The following is an 18505-nucleotide window of genomic DNA, read 5'->3' on the forward strand; positions in this document are numbered from 1 at the left end:
GCCTTGATGTTTTCTCTGTACAGCTAAGTTTTTTGACGGAATCTTCATCTCACCCCTTTTTAACCTCGCCCCCTTTTCTACAACCAAATCCGTTCATTATTGTGCCCTTCAGGTCCCCTCCTTTTTGCAGAAGGCGTAAAAGAGCTGCCCTTGGTGGGTGCTCTGGGCATGTTGCGCTGCCCACCGGTGCCCTTCTGTCTGTCCATGTCTGCCTAGGGCTCAGGAGTGCCTGTTCTTTCCCTCTCTCTCTGTGTTTCTCTTTATCCTGTCCCCTCTCCTTTCTCCTGGTGGCAGAAAAGGAAGAATACAAGAGCAAACACACAATAATGACGGTGGCAAAGTACCTGTATATAGCCCTTTCCCATTTTTTTGCATTATGTTCTTAACTCCTTAATGTGGAATTTTCCAGCAAAATGTTTAACTCAGGTGTGATTTTTGAAAATGTCTCTGTAATATTTTATCTTCTTTAAAAAAAAGGGGGGGGAAATACCAAAGTGTGAAATACTGTGCTAGCTTCCAGAGTTCCCACATAGGCTGGGAACTTTTTTTTTTTTTTTTTTTTTTTTTTTTTTTGAGACAGAGTCTCGCTCCCACCCAGGCTGGAGTATAGTGGTGTGATCTCGGCTCACTGCAAACTCTGCCTCCTGGGTTCAAGTGATTCTCCTGCCTCAGCCTCCCAAGTAGCTGGGATTACAGGCGCCCACCACCATGCCCAGCTAATTTTTGTATTTTTAGTAGAGATGGGGTTTCACCATGTTGGTCAGGCTGGTCTTGAACTCCTGACCTCCTGATCTACCCACTTTGGCCTCCCAAAGTGCTGGGATTATAGGTGTGAGCCACCATGCCCTGCCTGGTCTGGGAATCTTTGTTAACTTCTTTGGGAACATTATCTCTAGAGTCTCCTTTTTTGTGGGCCAGTGTGTAGAGATGTAACATGAAGCCATTCCAGAAATGGTAACATAATAAAAAAGAAAAAAAAAAGACAGCATATCTAGGAAACTGTTGAGATTCAAAGGAATCTCACTGTTCCTAAATAAATGTGTATAGTGATTATGAAAAGTATTCCACTGTTGATAAGAAGAGGTTTAGATTCTTGTTCTGTGCCTTTATGTCATTGTGGGGGGCATGTGAGTGCATAGAATGAAACAGGATGGCAGAAAATGTTTCAAATTGGGACATTAAGTGTATTACTTCCCAAACTGATGCTAAAGATGACACACATTATTACAGGGCCCTGAAGAATTCAGAGTTGTTACTCTCTGTAACAGAACTACCTTGAGGGCAGAGTAGGCAAGAGATTATTGTAAGTGGGAGGATGGTGAATGTTTAAGGTAAAGTCATTTGAACACTTAAGCGGTGGGGATTGAGGCTGATGTCTCATGTTTCAGATACCCTCAATGGCAATTATCCATTACTCACAACATAAAGCAATAAATAGTTAAGGCAGAGGATAATTTAATAATCACATATTAGCCAGGCTTGGTGGTGCACGCCTATAGTCCCAGCTACTGGAAAGCCTGAGATGGGAGGATCTATTGAGCCCAGGAAGTCAAGGCCGCAGTGAGCCATGATCATGCTGCTGCTGCACTCCAGCCCAAACAACAGAGTGAGACCCTGTCTCAAATATACATATTTGTCTCATATATATATATTATATATATGTATGTATGTATATATGGCTTCAGAATGCATTGTGACTTTTGGTGAGGAGGTTGAAAGGCAATGAACCTATTCTTGTGGTTTTTCTTAGATTAATACAAATTTAAATAGTTACCGTTGGAGCTTGCAGTGAGCCAAGATTGTGCCACTGCACTCCAGCCCAGGCGACAGAGCGAGACTCCATCTCAAAAAACAAAATAAATAATAAATAGTTACCATTGCTGAGGTAAACGCTGACCTGTGGGAAAGAGAGGCCCTTCAAAAATGTAATGACTGATAGGGAAAAACTATTGGGATTAAACGCTTGTTGCAAATAATAATATCCACACAGGAAATCTAAATATTCATAATCAAGAGTTAACCGCTCCCTGATGTTTGAATGGGGCTTTAAAAATCCCTATTTCATGTCATGAAGTGGGAGAAGGCCTACTGGTAGTTTCCTTTCTCAAGAAAAGATCTAGTTTAAAGGGGCCGGGTATGTAGCAGAAAGACAGCAAGAGGAGCCTTCGGCAGTACTTTAAGTACATACACATGCACGTGTGCATTCCTCCCTGTACGCTCACGGATGCCAGAGCCGACCCTTTTCTACAGAAGTCCTGGCTGCCTTGACATCCTGCTCAGGTGAGTGCTAAAAGCTGATCCTCTGCATTGTCCAAAACTTGGATTTTCATCCATTTGCCCATGATTTTTTATGAAAGAAATAAACAGAATTGTAGCCTGTTCAGACTCCAGTAGCTTTCCTTGCCAACTGACTTGGACATTGCTGAGCAGAATCAAGCCTGAAAGTGAGCAGGGTCACCTTTCATGTCTGCATGATTCTGTAAAATCTGTAATTCCAGGGAAGTTTAACTGAAGCTTGGTTCGCCGCCTCAGCATCTAACTAGGGACAAGAGAATCTAACAGGGACCACCAGTCATTGCCAAAGGAGAAATAAAAAAGATTGTTGCTGCTGCATTTCAAATTGTATTTCATACTCTAATGTTTAGTTGACTCAAAACGGGTGGGCCCAGCTGTGCGCCCCTAAGACAAAGTAAGGACTTTTGGTCTGACTCAGAGACTGAGTTTATTAACCCCAGGACTCAAAGCAGGGACCCTGGCCGGAGCTCCCAGGTTGCCAGGGCTCCTCATGTGCTCTGAGTGCCCCCACCATAGCTCACTTACTGACTCTTCTGCCTCTTCCTTGTGTGGGGGGACCTCCTTGCAGTTGAGGCTTTTTTTTTTTTTTTTTCTTTCTGTATCCCTGTGGCTAACATTGTGACTAGCACATAACAGGCAATTATGTTTTTTAAATATAAAATTCCCTTCTTCCCTCTAAACTTTTAACGCCCTTCACTGAGATAGGAGTTGTGAATACAGGAGAATACAGTGCACACCTGCAGGAATTTTTAGGTAAGTGGAGGCAGCATATCTCAGTGGTTAAGGGCATTGTCATGCCAGATCCCTATTGACTTCAGGAAGGATAGCACCAGATTCAAGAGGCCAAAGACCAAGAGCCAACAAACACGACATAGGATTTGTTGAGGGGAACTTACATAAGAGGGATCCAGTGGCAACAGGCTGGACAGGAGAACCACCACTGCCTGGAGAAAGCATGCAGTTTATATAGCACTTTCATCTTACACCCTCCCACTAACAACCTCCACCTGGCAACATTCATTTCACATGAAACAAAGGGCCTTAGCCCCCTGTATGGCCCATGTTCCAAGGGCTGGGCCAGGGGCTCAGATGTTCCTCATAGATAAGGAATGAATCTCTGGGTTGGCCACGCTTGGAACACTAGACACACATTCAGGTGCGTCTGCACCCAGGGTCATCCTCAGGGTATACTTAAGGTTAACTGCAGTTAGGCGCATCTGCCATACAGGCATGATCTCCAGAGTCATATTGCCTGGGTTTGTACCCTACTCTGCCTCCTACTAACCGTGTCACCTTGGGAAAGCCTTGACTGCTCCATGACTCAGTTTCTCACCTGTAAAATGGAGATAACAATAGGTCCCATCCCGTATAATTGTGAGGATTAAATGAGTGTGTGTGTGTGTGTGTGTGTGTGTATATATATATATATATATAGTGCTTGGAACAATGCCTGGTACATTAATAAGAGCAATATAGGTGTTATTTGTGATTATTATTCTCATTGTTATTAAATTGGCGGAGAGCTTCCCGTCCCCTGCTCTCCTTAACAGCCCAGAATTTCTGGGGGATGCTACCGTTGACAAGGATCTGATTCGGTGGAACAGGGATTGTGGCCAAAGATAGGTACATCAACAAAATTTAATCCCAGGTCATGAAGCTTGAACCTAGAATCCCCGTCACCCTAGGATAAAAGCCCAATATTTTAGGAAGAACTGGCTCCTTCCCTTTTCCCTTGCCCCCTCAGCCTTTAGACTCCTGAAGACTTTAGTACTCTGTTCTTTCATGGGAAACGATGGCAGCAGGAAGAAAGTCCAAAATCAGATGCTAGAAAAAAAAATACTGCAACAAAAACAAATGGGGGAAGAGGTTGAGCTCTGCATACTCTCCATTCAGTGAAGTGGATCCTTCCATGTTTTACTTCTCCAGACTATCATTACCTGTTATCCAGTCTATCCCAACACTTGTGTAACAGGCCTTCTCCAATTCATCTTACACTGATTTTAATTAAGTATTGCTAGAGCTGGGGTTCTCAACTTTGGTTGCACATTGGAATCATCCAGGGAGCTTTTAAAATGATTGATATCAACACAGAGATTCTGATTTACTTTTTTCAGAGTGTGGCCTGGGTATTAGGATTTTAAATAGTTCCCAAGTGATTCTACCATGCTATCAAGGTTAAGAACTACGGCCCAAATGTGTATAAGAATCACTGGGGAACTTGTTAAAATGCAGATGTTGTTTGGTAGGTCTGGGGTTAGGTTCTGAGATTCTGAGTCTCTGATGAACTCTAAGGTGATGCAGATTTTGCTGGTCCATAGACCACACTTTGAGTAGCAAGGGCTTGGAGAGCATGATAATATGATTCTCTTGTTCAATAACATCATGTGCTTCCACATAAGGTATCTCAGCCTGGCATCTTAGGCTGGCATCATAGGCATTTAAAGACTCTAACAGCAATGGTTATCAAATGTGATCATCTGAATGACTTCTGGGCAGGTTTAAAAAATACAGATCCTTGAACCCTATACCAAACCCACTAAATCATAATATTCAAGGTACAGCCTGCATAAGGCATTTGAAAACACTTCCCAAGTGGCACAGATGATCAACACGCTTCAGGAACTGTGACGCGCTTCCGAGATAGTTTTCCAGACTCATTTCACATTGATTCAACATACAAACATTTATTGTACCTGCCCCATGCTAGGCCCTACGGAAACAAAGATGAAACCAGTGCCTTTGCCTTTGAAGGGTTGGTAAGATAAACAACCCAAACTAGAATATTTACTATTCCCCAGGCATGGTCTAAACACTCACATTTCTGCTAATGGTCGTCTTCTTTTGAGATTGTCTAGGTTCCTCAGCACCCAGGATTGCCTGTCCTGATCAATCAAGGCAGACACCGTCTTTATCCCATTCGAGCCTCCATTCTTATCGCTCAAACTTACTCTGCTCGGTGTTAAAATAGAACCAAAGAAAAGGATTTACCCAACTTGAAATACAACAGTTGGCATTTATGTAGTGACTTCCATGTCCCAGTCATTGTTCAAAGCACTTTACATACGTAATATTTAAAAATTCTCAAAATAACCTTATGAGATGGGTGTTATTACTATCCCCATTCTGAGGATCGAGGAAAGGCAGGCAACAGAAAAGTAACTTGCCCAAAGATATACCAAGCAAGGTTCACTCTCAAGACTTATGCTTTACTGCCAAGTTGGTGACAGGGCTGACATTGGAATACTGTAACTTCTAATTCTCAGGCCTGAGCACTTTCCTGCTCATCAGTTCCTGTTTCACGACTTAAATTCAAGCACACGGGCGAGAACGATGTCTTACATCCCCCACAATGCCTAGTCAGGCTGCAAGCACTTAGTAGGTACTCGATAAATTGATTGCATGAGCTGTCCTATTGAGGGGAGGGGAGAAGTGGATAATGATTTAAACAACAACAGCTAAACAAGAGCAGCGACCTGCAGGTCTCACGTCACCGCCAGATCCCTCTTGACTCCCCCGCCGGAGAAGGAGGACCCTCCCGCGCGCTTTCGGAAAGTCGGTGTCCCGGCTTCGGCTCTGCGCTCCATCCGCCCAGCCAGCAGGTGCCCCCAGACCCCCGGCTCCTCCTCCGCCGCCGTCACAGCCACGTCCTCCCCCTCTGGTTCCTCCGCTTCCTGTTGCAGCGATCCGGGCCCGGAGCTGCGGGCGCCCGGGCGCCCGAGGCTTCCCGGTACGCTCCGCCAGGTAACCGCGCGGCGCGAACCGCCCGGCCGGGGTGGGCACCGGGCCCGCGCGGCCCATTGGGGAAGGAGGCGGCAGAGGGCCCGGGGTGGCCTCGGAAGGGGAGCGGGCCTCCTCCTGCCTCGGGCGCCCGAGGCCTTCCTGCGCCAAGCTGCGGCGCCAGCCGGATGCAGGGATAACGGTGCCTGGCTCCGGCTCTTGGTCCGGGCGTGGCCGAGCGTCGCAGGCACGGCGGCGCGGAGATGCGATCGCCGTCCCTGCGAGGCCCCGGGACCCGCGCTCACCGCCAGCCACGCCAGCTCCAAGGCTCCTGCTCGCCAGTCTGGCCCTGGAACGGGAGAAACCAGGAGAGGAGCCTTGGACCTTTGAGCGGCGATGGCCTTCCAAATGCCCTTCCGTTCTTGGGCAAAAACCAAGAGCAAAAAGCCGAAACTCACACAGGGAGTTCCCAAGGTCATAGAGTTGTGTCTGCCATTTACGAATGTCTGTTCTTTTATTTAAGTGATTGTAAATGGGCTGCTGTTTTCTCTGTTCTGCCAAGGAATTAGGATTCAGAGGACTCTAAAAATACTAATAGGCATATCCAAATGAGCTGATCCGCATTACTGGCCAGTGACCCTGGCCTTTAGAAGGAGATAGGGGAGGGCAGTTCTCTTCACGCGGGATACTTTGTATTTCTGGCCCTTACTCTGAGAATTGGCCTTGATATTTTACAAAGTTTATTTCAGAACTCCATGTCAGAACTGGACCGGACTGTAGAGTTCTCCAGTCCTAGTCTCTTTCTTTCCTTTCCCTTCCTCTCCTTCCTTCTCCTCCTCCTCCTTATTTTCTTTTCTTTCTTTCTTTCTTTTTTTTTAAACTGGGGTTCTAGAGGTTAAAGTGATTTGCCCACACTCTTATGGCTAGTCTCTCTAGGGGCAGAGACAGAATTGGAACCCAGGTCTATTATGGACACACACTGTTTTCTTGAATGGAAATCTGATTTCAGATGAAAGCTGTACAGGCCTTGACCTTCGTAAAGCGCTTCCCTGGATAGCATTCTTGGGAAGTGGCTTGTGTATTGACTTCCACAGATATTATTTCACTGGTCAGAATAAGGTTAAGCAATAAGCATAACCATGCAGACTATTTCTGCTGAGATGAAGCAGATATCTGATATGTTTTTGACTTTTTATTTGTACGTTTCAATGGAGGAGCTAATGAATACTAGTAACAACATTTTGCTCATTTTTAGATTTTGGTCCTGTGTGACTAAATTGACTCAGTTATAGCTGTTCTTGTCCTAACGTATTTGTCACCAGTACAGCTTTCTGGCGTCATTTCATTTTTAACTGAATAATTGCCTTAAGTATATTTTTAGATCTCAACAAAAACTCCCCACCTCTTGAACCTTAGCATCCTTCTGCTTCACTCTTGGCAAATCTTTGGGTTGGATTTCAGAACGGAATAAAGCCAGGATTTCCCCCCAACCTCCAAGATGTCTGGACTCTTTGTTTAGTTCTATATTTAAGTTTATCCCAAGTTTTGTTTTTGACTGATAAACCTGTGACCCAAATCCAAACCTCAGCTGAATTAAGTATCAGCTTAAAACCATATTAAACTGCCATGTGTCATGTGACCTCTCACAGAAACCAAAGTGGCAGTGTTCTATTTTTTCATGAGTGCTTTTCATTGGGGTCTTTGAACTGTAAAGATATTATTTAATACATGTGCTTTATTATTTGTGTATTATTGCCCAAGCTCAGTCATCACTGGAGGGTTATTATTGACATTTACTTATCATAAAATGTGATGCCAGCCTACCAGCTCAGAGTGCGGTGCCTGGTTTCCAGTTTACAGCATTCACCAGTTGCTAACATGTTATCTCTGAGGAACGTGGAATTATAAATACAGCCATACTTAAATAGAAGATTCTTGGCTGTGTAGATAAGGAAAACAAGATAAGGCAATATTTTTGAACTATTCTATAATAGAAATGAGGACATATACACAAAATGACCCAATGCTGTTTTCTTAGGGTGCATTCTTTGTTTTTCTGGTTTTGGTCTTTTCATCACAGGATGGCATTAGCTCTGTGTCTGCAGGTGCTGTGCAGCCTGTGTGGCTGGCTCTCGCTCTATATTTCTTTCTGCCACCTGAATAAGCACCGAAGCTATGAGTGGAGCTGCCGGCTGGTCACCTTCACCCATGGAGTCCTCTCCATAGGCCTCTCCGCTTATATTGGCTTCATTGATGGCCCATGGCCTTTTACCCACCCAGGTAGGTAGGGGATTTTCCCTTAGGGACTTATGGTTTGGGGGTAGTCTTAGAAGCATGGGACTTTTAAACAGAATTTGTACAATATTGAAGAATAATTCCCATTATAATTTTGTCTTGGAATCCTCATTCTTCTTCATTGTTAACTCTGATACTGTTTGTCACTTGTTTCTGCTTTTCATAACTCTCTACTTTTAAAACAAATTTTAAATTGCTTGTTACAATTTAATCAGAAATATAAAAACCATAAAGCCAGTATCAACATGTTCCAAAAGACACAAATAGAACTGTATTATACATATTTTTGTCAACTTGCAACTTTTAATTGACTGTCTACTCAAAAGACAGCATCTTTCCATGTCTATGTTAAGAGGATGAGATGTTCCTTATCCTATTTGTTACTAGATGTACAAGTGTTACTTTCATAAGTATGCAATTTTTTTTTTTTTTGAGACAGAGTCTTGCACTGTTGCTCAGGCTGGGGTGCAGTGGCTCAATCTCAGCTCACTGCAAGCTCCGCCTCCTGGGTTTGCGCCATTCTCCTGCCTCAGCCTCCTGAGTAGCTGGGACTACAGGTGCCCACCCCCACGCCGGGCTAATTTTTTTGTGTGTTTTTAGTAGAGATGGGGTTTCACCATGTTAGTCAGGATGGTCTCGGTCTCCTGACCTCATGATCCGCCCGCCTCAGCCTCCCAAAGTGCTGGGATTACAGGCTTGAGCCACCGCGCCCAGCCAAGTATGCAAAAATATCACCCCCTTGTATTAATTGGTTGGGGCTGCCAAACACAGTACCACAGAGTGGGTGGCTTAACCAGGCGTTTATTTTCTTAAAATTCTACTCAAAAGACAGCGTCTTTCCATGTCTATGTTAAGAGGATGAGATATTCCTTATCCTTTTTGTTACTAGATGTACAAGTGTTACTTTCATAAATATGCAATTTTTATTAAAATTCTAGAGGCTGCAAGTCCAAGTTCAAGTTGTTAGCAGGGTTGCTTTCTTCTGAGGCCTCTGTCCTTGGCTTGCAGATGGCCGCCCTCCCACTGTGTCCTTCCATGGTCTCCCCTCTGTGTGTGTGTGTGTCTGTGTGTGTGTGTGTGTGTGTGTGTGTGTGTGTGTGTGTGTGTGTGTGTGTGTGTGTGTGTGTGTGTGTGTGTGTGTGTGTGTGTGTGTGTGTGTGTGTGTGTGTGTGTGTGTGTGTGTGTGTGTGTGTGTGTGTGTGTGTGTGTGTGTGTGTGTGTGTGTGTGTGTGTGTGTGTGTGTGTGTGTGTGTGTGTGTGTGTGTGTCTGTGTGTGTGTGTGTGTGTCTGTGTGTGTGTGTGTGTGTGTGTGTGTGTGTGTCTGTGTGTGTGTGTGTGTGTGTGTGTGTGTGTGTGTGTGTGTGTGTGTGTGTGTGTGTGTGTGTATGCATGCATATCTGTGTCCTAATCCCTTCTTTTAAGGATAACAGTCATATTGGATTACTCTAGTTACCCCATTTTAACCAGATTACCTCTTTAAAGGCCCTATTTCCAAATACACTCACATTCTGAGGTACTACTGGTTAAGGGCTTTAGCATATGAATTTGGGGAGGGGGGACACAATGCAGCCCTTAACTCCCCTGGAATATCATTTTTTAAAATATTTCTTTAGCTTCTCTTATCGAATTTCTGAGTTTTCCCCCCAAACTGTCAAACCTATGAAAGCAACTGTTAAGCTTTGTGTTTTATATGAAGGTTCTAAATGGTTTCAAATATGTCAGGTCCTTAAAACCCATGTTCCTGGACATGAGCACACACTAACTTCTGGGGCCCTCTCCGGAATCTACTTTCAGGATAGGTTAGGGCCACTGAGTGTTCAATAACGTAACCCATTAAGCTGAGAAAAAAAATCTGACATTCAGGGAACCATTATCCAAGAGTCTGGAAATAAATTTTTAGCAGGGTAAAAAAAAAAAAAAAAAAAAAAAAAGTGTAGGATTTTAATTGAAGAAACAAAATAATTGGATTTTATGCTGTTCGACGGAGAGGACACAGATTCTTGCCTGTGTTCACTGAAGGATGCAAACTCATTGAAGTCAGATTCATCAGAACAGCGTTTCCTGAGGTCTGAACATCATTTAGTTTGATAAAGACCTAGATTTTATATTTTAGTCTATCTTTGGCCCTCCTTAAAAAGCACATGCCTGCCATTGTTTTTGTTTTAGTGTTCAGTAAGGTTTGAAACACAACAACATAGGATCCCTGTGCAAGGTAGCACAATTCCCAGTCACTCACTTTGCTTCCGTCTTGGTTTGTTTCAGGCTCACCCAATACACCTCTCCAAGTTCATGTCCTGTGTCTCACCTTGGGCTACTTCATCTTCGACTTGGGCTGGTGCATCTACTTCCAGTCTGAGGGTGCCTTGATGCTGGCTCATCACACGTTGAGTATCTTGGGCATTATCATGGCCCTTGTGCTTGGGGAATCTGGCACAGAGGTCAATGCAGTCCTCTTTGGAAGTGAGCTTACCAATCCCTTGCTACAGATGCGCTGGTTTCTCCGGGAAACAGGACACTATCACAGTTTCACTGGAGATGTAGTGGACTTCCTCTTTGTGGCTCTGTTCACAGGAGTGAGGATTGGTGTAGGAGCTCGCCTCCTTTTCTGTGAAATGGTCTCCCCCACGCCTAAGTGGTTTGTGAAGGCTGGGGGAGTAGCCATGTATGCTGTGTCTTGGTGTTTCATGTTTAGCATCTGGCGCTTTGCATGGAGGAAGAGCATCAAGAAGTACCATGCTTGGAGAAGCAGGCGGAGTGAGGAACGGCAGCTGAAACACAACGGACATCTCAAAATACACTAGCCAAGGCTTGCTCCAGATTATGGATTGGGTTAAGTCAGCTATGGGAACCAGGTTGGAAATATGACTGTTATGGAATTATGCTTATAACAAACTTAGGTTTCAAAAAAGGGCTAAATTTATTGATCAATGTGGTCAGTCTTCAAGCCGAGCATATATCAGTATTAAAACACCAACTTCTACAGTGGCACAGTTGTCGAAAGTGAGACTACTCCATGGTAGCTGGGAATAAGTCGGAGCTGTGAAGTGAGTACAACTGGCATTTGTTTTCATTTGCGGTGACCCTGGGTCCTCCTGTCCCTGGGAGGTTTGATGTTCAGGCAGTTTAGAAAGGAACTGGAAAAAGATTAGTGCTATTTCTTGTTCCTTTGAGAAGTAACTCTTTCAATAAACACTTATTTCTGCTTTTCATGTATCTATTTATCTAAGTTTACCCCATTTACTATAAAGTGAGGGGCTTTCAGAAAGAGACACGCATTTGGGATTCTGAACATTAGATCGGGGAATTGGGCCACTTAAACAGAGGGGCGTAGGAGGGCGAGAGTGAAACTGTGGCAGCGAGGGGGAGCGTTACTTACTGAACCTCCTATTCCAACTGTGCCAGAGGTGCCCAAGACCACTGCCAGGTTCCATAATTCTCTGGGAGGACTCAGTGGACTCAGCATATAGTCTTATTCATAGTTTTGATTTATTATAGTGAAAAGATTCAAAGAAAAATCGGTAAAAGGAAAAGGCACCTGAGGCAAAGTCTAGGGTAAAGCAAGCACAAGTTTCCAGAGTCCTCTCCCAATGGAATCACACAGGATGTGCTTAGTTCCCCTAGCAGTGATTTGTGACAACATGTGAATGGGCTATCTACTGGACAAGGTCATTACAGACTCAGTGCCCAAGGTTTTTACTGAGGACAGGTCACCTAGGCAGCCTTTCCCTGGCAGATAGCAAAATTCAAGATTTTCAAAAGGAAAGCAGGTGTTCAGCATAAGCCATATTGTTTGCACAAACAGTTCAGACACAGTAAGCCAGTCTTATCAGTTAATGGTGGGAGCCCTTCCAAAATCTGAGTTCCCAAATGCCGGCCAGTGGCCAACCCTGTAATCAGGCCTCTCCAAGGATAGCAGTTTAGGCCTGCTATGTTAACTCTTTTCTGCACAAAACCTGTAGAGTTAGGGCTTTGGATCTGAGATGAATGAAGTGTGGGTAGATTTACTGAGTCCTGTTATATGGGTTCTGCCCTACCAGGAAAACTATGCCAGTTCTCAGGGCTTTTGTGCATTAATCTCCTAGGCATTTGAGGCTATGACTAAATTCCGTAGGGATTTATCATGTGGATTCCACTGTGCTTGAGATGGCAGTTTAGATTTCAGCTCTGCTGTACATATTGCAAACTAGAACCAAAGACTTTAAAGTGTGTACTGGCCTCAGGGGGATGAGGTCAATTTTTTTTTTTTTTTTTTTCATTTTAGATACATTCCCTTTTAGTACTCCTGCTTTTCTTATTTTTACTAAAATGGTACCACTCTATGAACAAACTAATACAACAAGGCCAGTCTTGAAAGGAAAAAAAATAATAATTCTTAGTGTGACAGTCTTCAAGAGAAGCAAGAATATAAGCTTAGAACAAGGGGTTAAGAATCAAGAATTCCTGGGTTCTTAGTTTAACTAATTTTGCTACTCACTTGCCAGATCATGTGGATAGGTTACTTGTTTCTTCTTTGCCTGAGTTTAAACCTATTGTGAATGAATGAAATACCCTGTAGTATATTTCATAGAGACATTATGTGGCATTTTATTAATGGAGGTCTTTCTTGTAGGGCTTTTATGAAAACATGAAGTATTTATTTATGTATTTATTGATTATTTATTTTTACCATGTTATTTAAGTCAATGGTGTTTGATTAGCTCAGTGGGTGAGCAAGCATATGGTGCTACTGGAGTCAAAGCTGGTCAGTAGGAAGTGTCAGTTCATTCCATGGCCACTGGTAATCTAATGTAATGAGTGTTTTTTTTTTTTTAAAGAAAGAGTCTTGCTCTGTCGCCCGGGCTGGAGTGCAGTGGTGTCATCTCGACTTACTGCAACCTCCGCCTTCTGGGTTCAAGTGATTCTCCTGCGTCAGCCTCCCGAGTAGCTGAGACTACAGGCGTGTGCCACCATGCCTGGCTACTTTTTGTATTTTTAGTAGAGACGGGGTTTCACCATATTGGCCAGGCTGGTCTCGAGCTCCTGACTTCATTGACCTGCCCGCCTCGGCTTCCCAAAGTGCTGGGATTACAGGTGTGAGCCACCATGTTCAGCCATGAGTGGTCTTGAAAATGGAAAATGGTCTTGGCCACAGAAACCAGGCATGAGGGAGTGGTTGGAATGGTGTAAAGTCATCACTGTTCAGGAAACAGTAACTTTAAATGCATGTTAACAGTGCGTCTTTAAAAATGAATGTCATTTGGTTAAAGAGTTTTGCTGGGCATTGAGATAATCTGACAGCATCTCCACTTCCTGTTTTTTTCTTAATCTCCACTTTTTTTTTTTCTATGATGAGCGCCCCTAAAAAGCTGGTGAGCTTCTTTCCAACAAAATTGCGGTCAAAGTAGGATGCTGGGGAATGCTGATTTTAGCAAGACTCGTAGAAAAGAGTGGCTTGGCACATAAGCTTAAAAAAACAGAAAAAAAGCTGGCTCTTGAATTTTGGCACAGTGCAACCTGTTCCATACCAGACAAATGAACAGGCTTAATCTGGTACCAATTCTTTTTCTCTCTTACTCCTCAGAAATAAAGGGACTGCAGATATTGTTGTTTTGGGGACACTTTCATGGGACTATATGTAGATTTTTTTGAATGGTGAGAAATATGAATAATCGGTAAGGGGAAGGGAATCCCTCATTTCAGCTTTTCTTGATGTTATTACCAATAACTATGAAAAAACTTCTGAGAGAACAATGTGAACTGAAGATGACTCAGCAGTTAAGATGATGCTAAGTTTTGAAACCACAGGTAAATGAAGGGCTAATGAATGTGTGGTATACTCGGACAAAATGAAGTACTCATTTGCACTGGATTACTATGTAATGATAACGAACACTGTTCAAGAAGGATTTATATTTCCATAAGATTTGTACTAAATTTTATAAAAGTAAAACAACTTTTTATAAATCCAGAGTCTGTCTTTATATTTTTGTGGTGGTTTTGCCAACAAGTTAAAAACAGCCTTTTGACCTGTAGAAATGTTGACCTGTATTCATACTTACTAGTGAATATCTCTAATCTGCTGTTCATTATCCATCATTCCCCCTATTTTGTCATTTTGGGGGGTAACAATTGACATACAGAAAACAGTTTGCCAAAAGAGAGAGGAAGAACCTCAATGTGTTTCTTGTTCTGCCACCTGTTTGGACACTTGCCTTGAAAATGGTGATGTCAAGTGAGTTGACATCAGACATCATCTGAAGACAGCTGGAGGCCCTGTCTTGAGGACTGTACTACCAATGCCTAAAAGAGTCTGGGACGCATAGTAGATACTTAATAAGCATGTTGAAAGAATGGACAAGAGGATGAGAATGTGGTTTAGAATAATCCCCATTGGAAAACCTCCTCAAAGAGCATGTCCAGTGGATTGGGTCATCAATGTCATTTTTCTAGGTAAAGTAATACTGACCCTGAGGAGTGTGTTCTACCTAGACTGGCTTGACTTTCTGAAGGCATCCATAGTTACAGCCTTTACAACAGTTGAACTGCCAGCAGCTTTAAAGAGGCTTTCAGGTTTTTTGTTTGTTTGTTTGTTTTTTAAATCATCAATGCTTTGTAGGTGACTACAGAGATTTTCCATCATTAAAAAAAAAATTAGTTCTGGAATGAATAACCACGGCTTAATTCAATCTTTTGCTTACCATCTTCTGAAGCTTTCCCACAGCAAAATGCCTTCTTTGCTCACAGCTAGAACCGTGGGTCTGTTTAAGTTTGGAAAGATCTTGAAAGCAGCTTGCCAAGAGGTTTTGTATGCAAGGAAGAGAAGGTGAATTAGGAAACTTTCCCAGTTTGTTTTATTCCTGAAGCTTAAGTATTGAGGCTTCCCTCAAGTATTAAGGGAAGAGAGGAACTCATTTCTAAAATGCATGATTTGATGAGTCATTGGGTTCAATTAATTTGATACTTACACTGTAACATTATTAGAATAGGGGAAAATAAGATATTTAATACTTTTAAGAAAGATTTATTAAGTTTGGGAATAAGGTTTGCATTTTGGTCAGTGTGTATATATATATAGAGAGAGAGATGAATGGGATTCGTTCCAGTTACATGTAAACACTCAATTTAAGAGTCTTCAGGGTAGAATTGTCATGCTAGGATACACCAGCAGGTGGCAATGTGTCCTGGTCTCATCATTAGGAAAGTGCCTTGGCTAATCTGCTTCTATTCTTTCCAAAAATAAACATTACAAAATTAGCTGGCTGTGCCTTGAACCTAAAAATCGAGCAATAAAGAGTCGTCTCTGGCCTCTGTTTATCTTTTCCTTTTTTTTTTTTTCCACCCCCCCGTTCTAACTAACGTCAGTGTGAGCTCATGCCTCTATTCGGGGATAATGATCCTTTCATGAACTGTTGTGGAATGACTTTTTGCAACAGCATTGTTAAGAGGTAATTGTTTCCTCTCTCCACATCCACTGTTTATTAGATTTGATTTGCTACTTGGATTCCACAAAATGGCTGAAATTCCTTGCCACCAACATAGGTTTACGCTCAAAAGTCTGAAAATAGTTGGATAAAGGGAATAGCCTCTTTAGACGTTTGCAGGCAGAACTGAAGAACTGCATTATACGTGGTACCTAAATTGCCATAATACTGAATTATTCAATCATAAAACTAGATGGGTATCTAAATCTCTCTACCCAGAAGGGGAAAAAAACGAAAAAACGTTTGGAACCCTTCAGAGAGAACCGTAATGCTATTTACTGGATAAATATACTTCATTTTCTTCTCCCATTTCTTTCCACAACACGCTTGTTAAGTCGCCATGCAAAGCACCATGCCTTCTCAATTTGGCAAATAACACATTTCATTTTGCCAAGGCAAAAACAGCCTAAAAGCAATATTTATACCGAGAAGCCCTGGCTGCAGTCCCCAGCTGCTCTCCCTCAGCCCTGCGCCTCCCGCTCCCGCCGCGCTCTCCCCCCGGAGCCGGCAGGTGCCCAGGTGAGCGGGGCCTGCGGAGGCAGCGAGGGGCGCCGGCCGGGCACTGGTAGAACGCTTGCAGCCAGAAGGCAGGAGAGAGAGTACATTCCCTTAAGGAATAAAAGTTTCCAGGACAAGGGGGGCTGGTAATTTCCAAAGAGCCTCCCAGCACGATGTCCTAGGGATCTGGGGGGCGCTCTCAGGAGGTCTCTGGTGAAAGTAGACTTAGTACAAACTGGCCTCGAAAGACAACGTCTCGGCACTCAGGGGCCCAGGCGCCGCGGGAGGTTGGTGGGCCTCCCGGGGCTGCACGGGTCCCACCTCCCTCCGCCCTGCAGGACTACTTTTCCGCTCCCCCAAACAGGGCTCCGGCGGAGGCGTCCTTACAAGGGCGGGAGCGCAGCGCTGAGCGGCGGAGGGATCCCGGGTGAGGCGGCTTCCCGAAGTCAGAGGGGAGGGGGCCAAAAAAGTCGGCGGGGGACGGGAAGCGCGAGCTCGCGCCGGACGCGGCCAGGGCCGGGAAGCCAGAACCGGAACCGGAACCCGCGCGCGCGCCCGCGTTTGCGCGGCCCCCACCGCCGCCGGCCTCCTCCGCTGTCTGCGCGCGCTCCCGCGAGGGCCTCCAGAACCCGGCGAGCCGGCCCTGCGCGAGGAGAAGCCGCCGCCTCCGCCTCCGCCTCCCGGACCAGGGCTTCCAGGCCGGGCCGGACGGGCATCTCCCGCCCCTCGCGGGGAGCGTCGGGGAGGAGCCGCCGCCTCTGGCGACTGCGGAAGAGTCCGGGCCTCAAAGGGATGGGGAGCAGCCCGCGGCGCTGAGAGACCGGGGTCCCTGTCACCTCGGGCCGCGGGACCCTCCCCCGGCGCCCGCGGCTAGTCCCAGCACCGGGAGCCTGGTGGGGGCGGCGAGCAGAGGAGGAGCCCCGGGCCCGGGACATGGAACCGCGCGAGCCCGGCGCGGGACGGCCGGAGACGCGGCCAACGCTGCGGCCAGGAGCAGCCGGCAGCCCCAGATAGAGAGCCGGGAGGGAGGGCCCCGGCCCTTGCCGCGGCGGGGAGTTCGAGGCCCCGAGACTCCGGAGGAGGAGCCGACACCCGTCCCAGAGCTGATCCCGCCCCAGCCCCGGCGGGAGTCGCGGGTCCCCTTCCCACGGCGCGCGGACTTCTCTCTCTGAGGAAGTTTCTCCTTGTGCCTTCTGGAGGATTTGTCGCTAGCTCGACTTACTCTGGACTGACTCGCTCCCTGGCTTTCTCAGTTTGTTTTGGGAGATAACTTGTTTTCCTCCAACCCGCATCCGTTGACCCCTTCCAATCGGATGGTCTAGATGACTGAATGGAGTTTTGAGTTGGACTTTTGTGTCCCTGACGGAGTTGGGCCTGATCCCAGAGCACTGGGGGTGGGGAGGAGGTGTTACTGTAAAATGCAAGTTGGATAAAAGGAGGACCTCTCGCCAAGGGCCCCAATGAGTGGCACACAGTCTACTATCACCGACAGGTTGGTATGAATTCCTCCTTCGCTCGGCCTCCCGGAATCGGGCCCGACCTAGCAGGGGAGTCAGATTGTCTTTGGCCAGCGAAGTTGACAGGCAGAGGAAAGAGGGTTGTTTCGGAGCAGTGCAGTTAGCCTGGGGTTGCTGCCGAGTTATCCAGTTGATTGGCTTTTGGAAATGTAATTTTTCCGGAGAGAAACTTCCCTCCCGATTCTCAGAGAAGGGGGAGGCAAAACCATTATTGTGGTTTTCCGCCTGTAGTGTGCATTAGGATTGTGTACTCGTCTGGAAATCAGAGGAGAAGGTCATTTTGGGTGAAGGTCGGTGCCTGAAGTCGGCTTGGTATTGGTGTATTATTTCTCAGCTTTAGCCCTGTCCTGCAGTAGGTTCTCAAGACAATTACATTTTATGAATTTCTACCTGTGAACTTAATGTTGAGCCTACTGCATGGTGACCTGGGAACTTGATCTCTTTGAGATGTTGACCTGCACAGTGTTTAATTATTATCTAATAACTTTCCAGAATGTTGACATTACCAGTAAATCACAGGTTCTTGCTGGAAGCAATGTCCAGGAGCTGAAGAAATGAGGGTAAATCATGGGATTTGCTTTTAATTCTTGTATTTAAATATTTCATCTTCCAGAAACACTTGGCGTTTAAGAGAGATAAACCGTAAGCATAGTATAAGCGCGCAGCTGAATTTGTTGAGTTCTGTGTCTGTCCTTTATAGCACTTACCAGTGTTGCATGATGG

At 45.1% G+C, this 18505-nt stretch overlaps 1 protein-coding gene across 3 annotated transcripts; it reads left to right on the forward strand.

Moving 5' to 3' along the window:
• The first annotated feature begins 5964 nt into the window (after window positions 1-5964).
• On the forward strand, window positions 5965-14250 carry TLCD5 (TLC domain containing 5). Of its 3 annotated transcripts, XM_050759395.1 has the most exons (3): window positions 5965-6036; window positions 8093-8292; window positions 10570-14250. In XM_050759395.1, exons 2-3 carry the CDS (start codon window positions 8094-8096, stop codon window positions 11106-11108), a joined length of 738 nt encoding a protein of 245 aa, XP_050615352.1. In that variant the 5' UTR covers window positions 5965-6036; window position 8093; the 3' UTR covers window positions 11109-14250. The 3 variants fall into 3 exon arrangements, with proteins under 3 accessions (XP_050615352.1, XP_050615353.1, XP_050615351.1); XM_050759396.1 differs by lacking the exon at window positions 8093-8292 and having other exon boundaries at window positions 5968-6036; XM_050759394.1 differs by lacking the exon at window positions 5965-6036 and having other exon boundaries at window positions 6410-8292.
• Window positions 14251-18505: the final 4255 nt, after the last annotated feature.

Source organism: Macaca thibetana, chromosome 14 (genome assembly GCF_024542745.1).
Source record: "Macaca thibetana thibetana isolate TM-01 chromosome 14, ASM2454274v1, whole genome shotgun sequence".
NCBI classification, from domain to species: Eukaryota; Metazoa; Chordata; class Mammalia; order Primates; family Cercopithecidae; genus Macaca; species Macaca thibetana.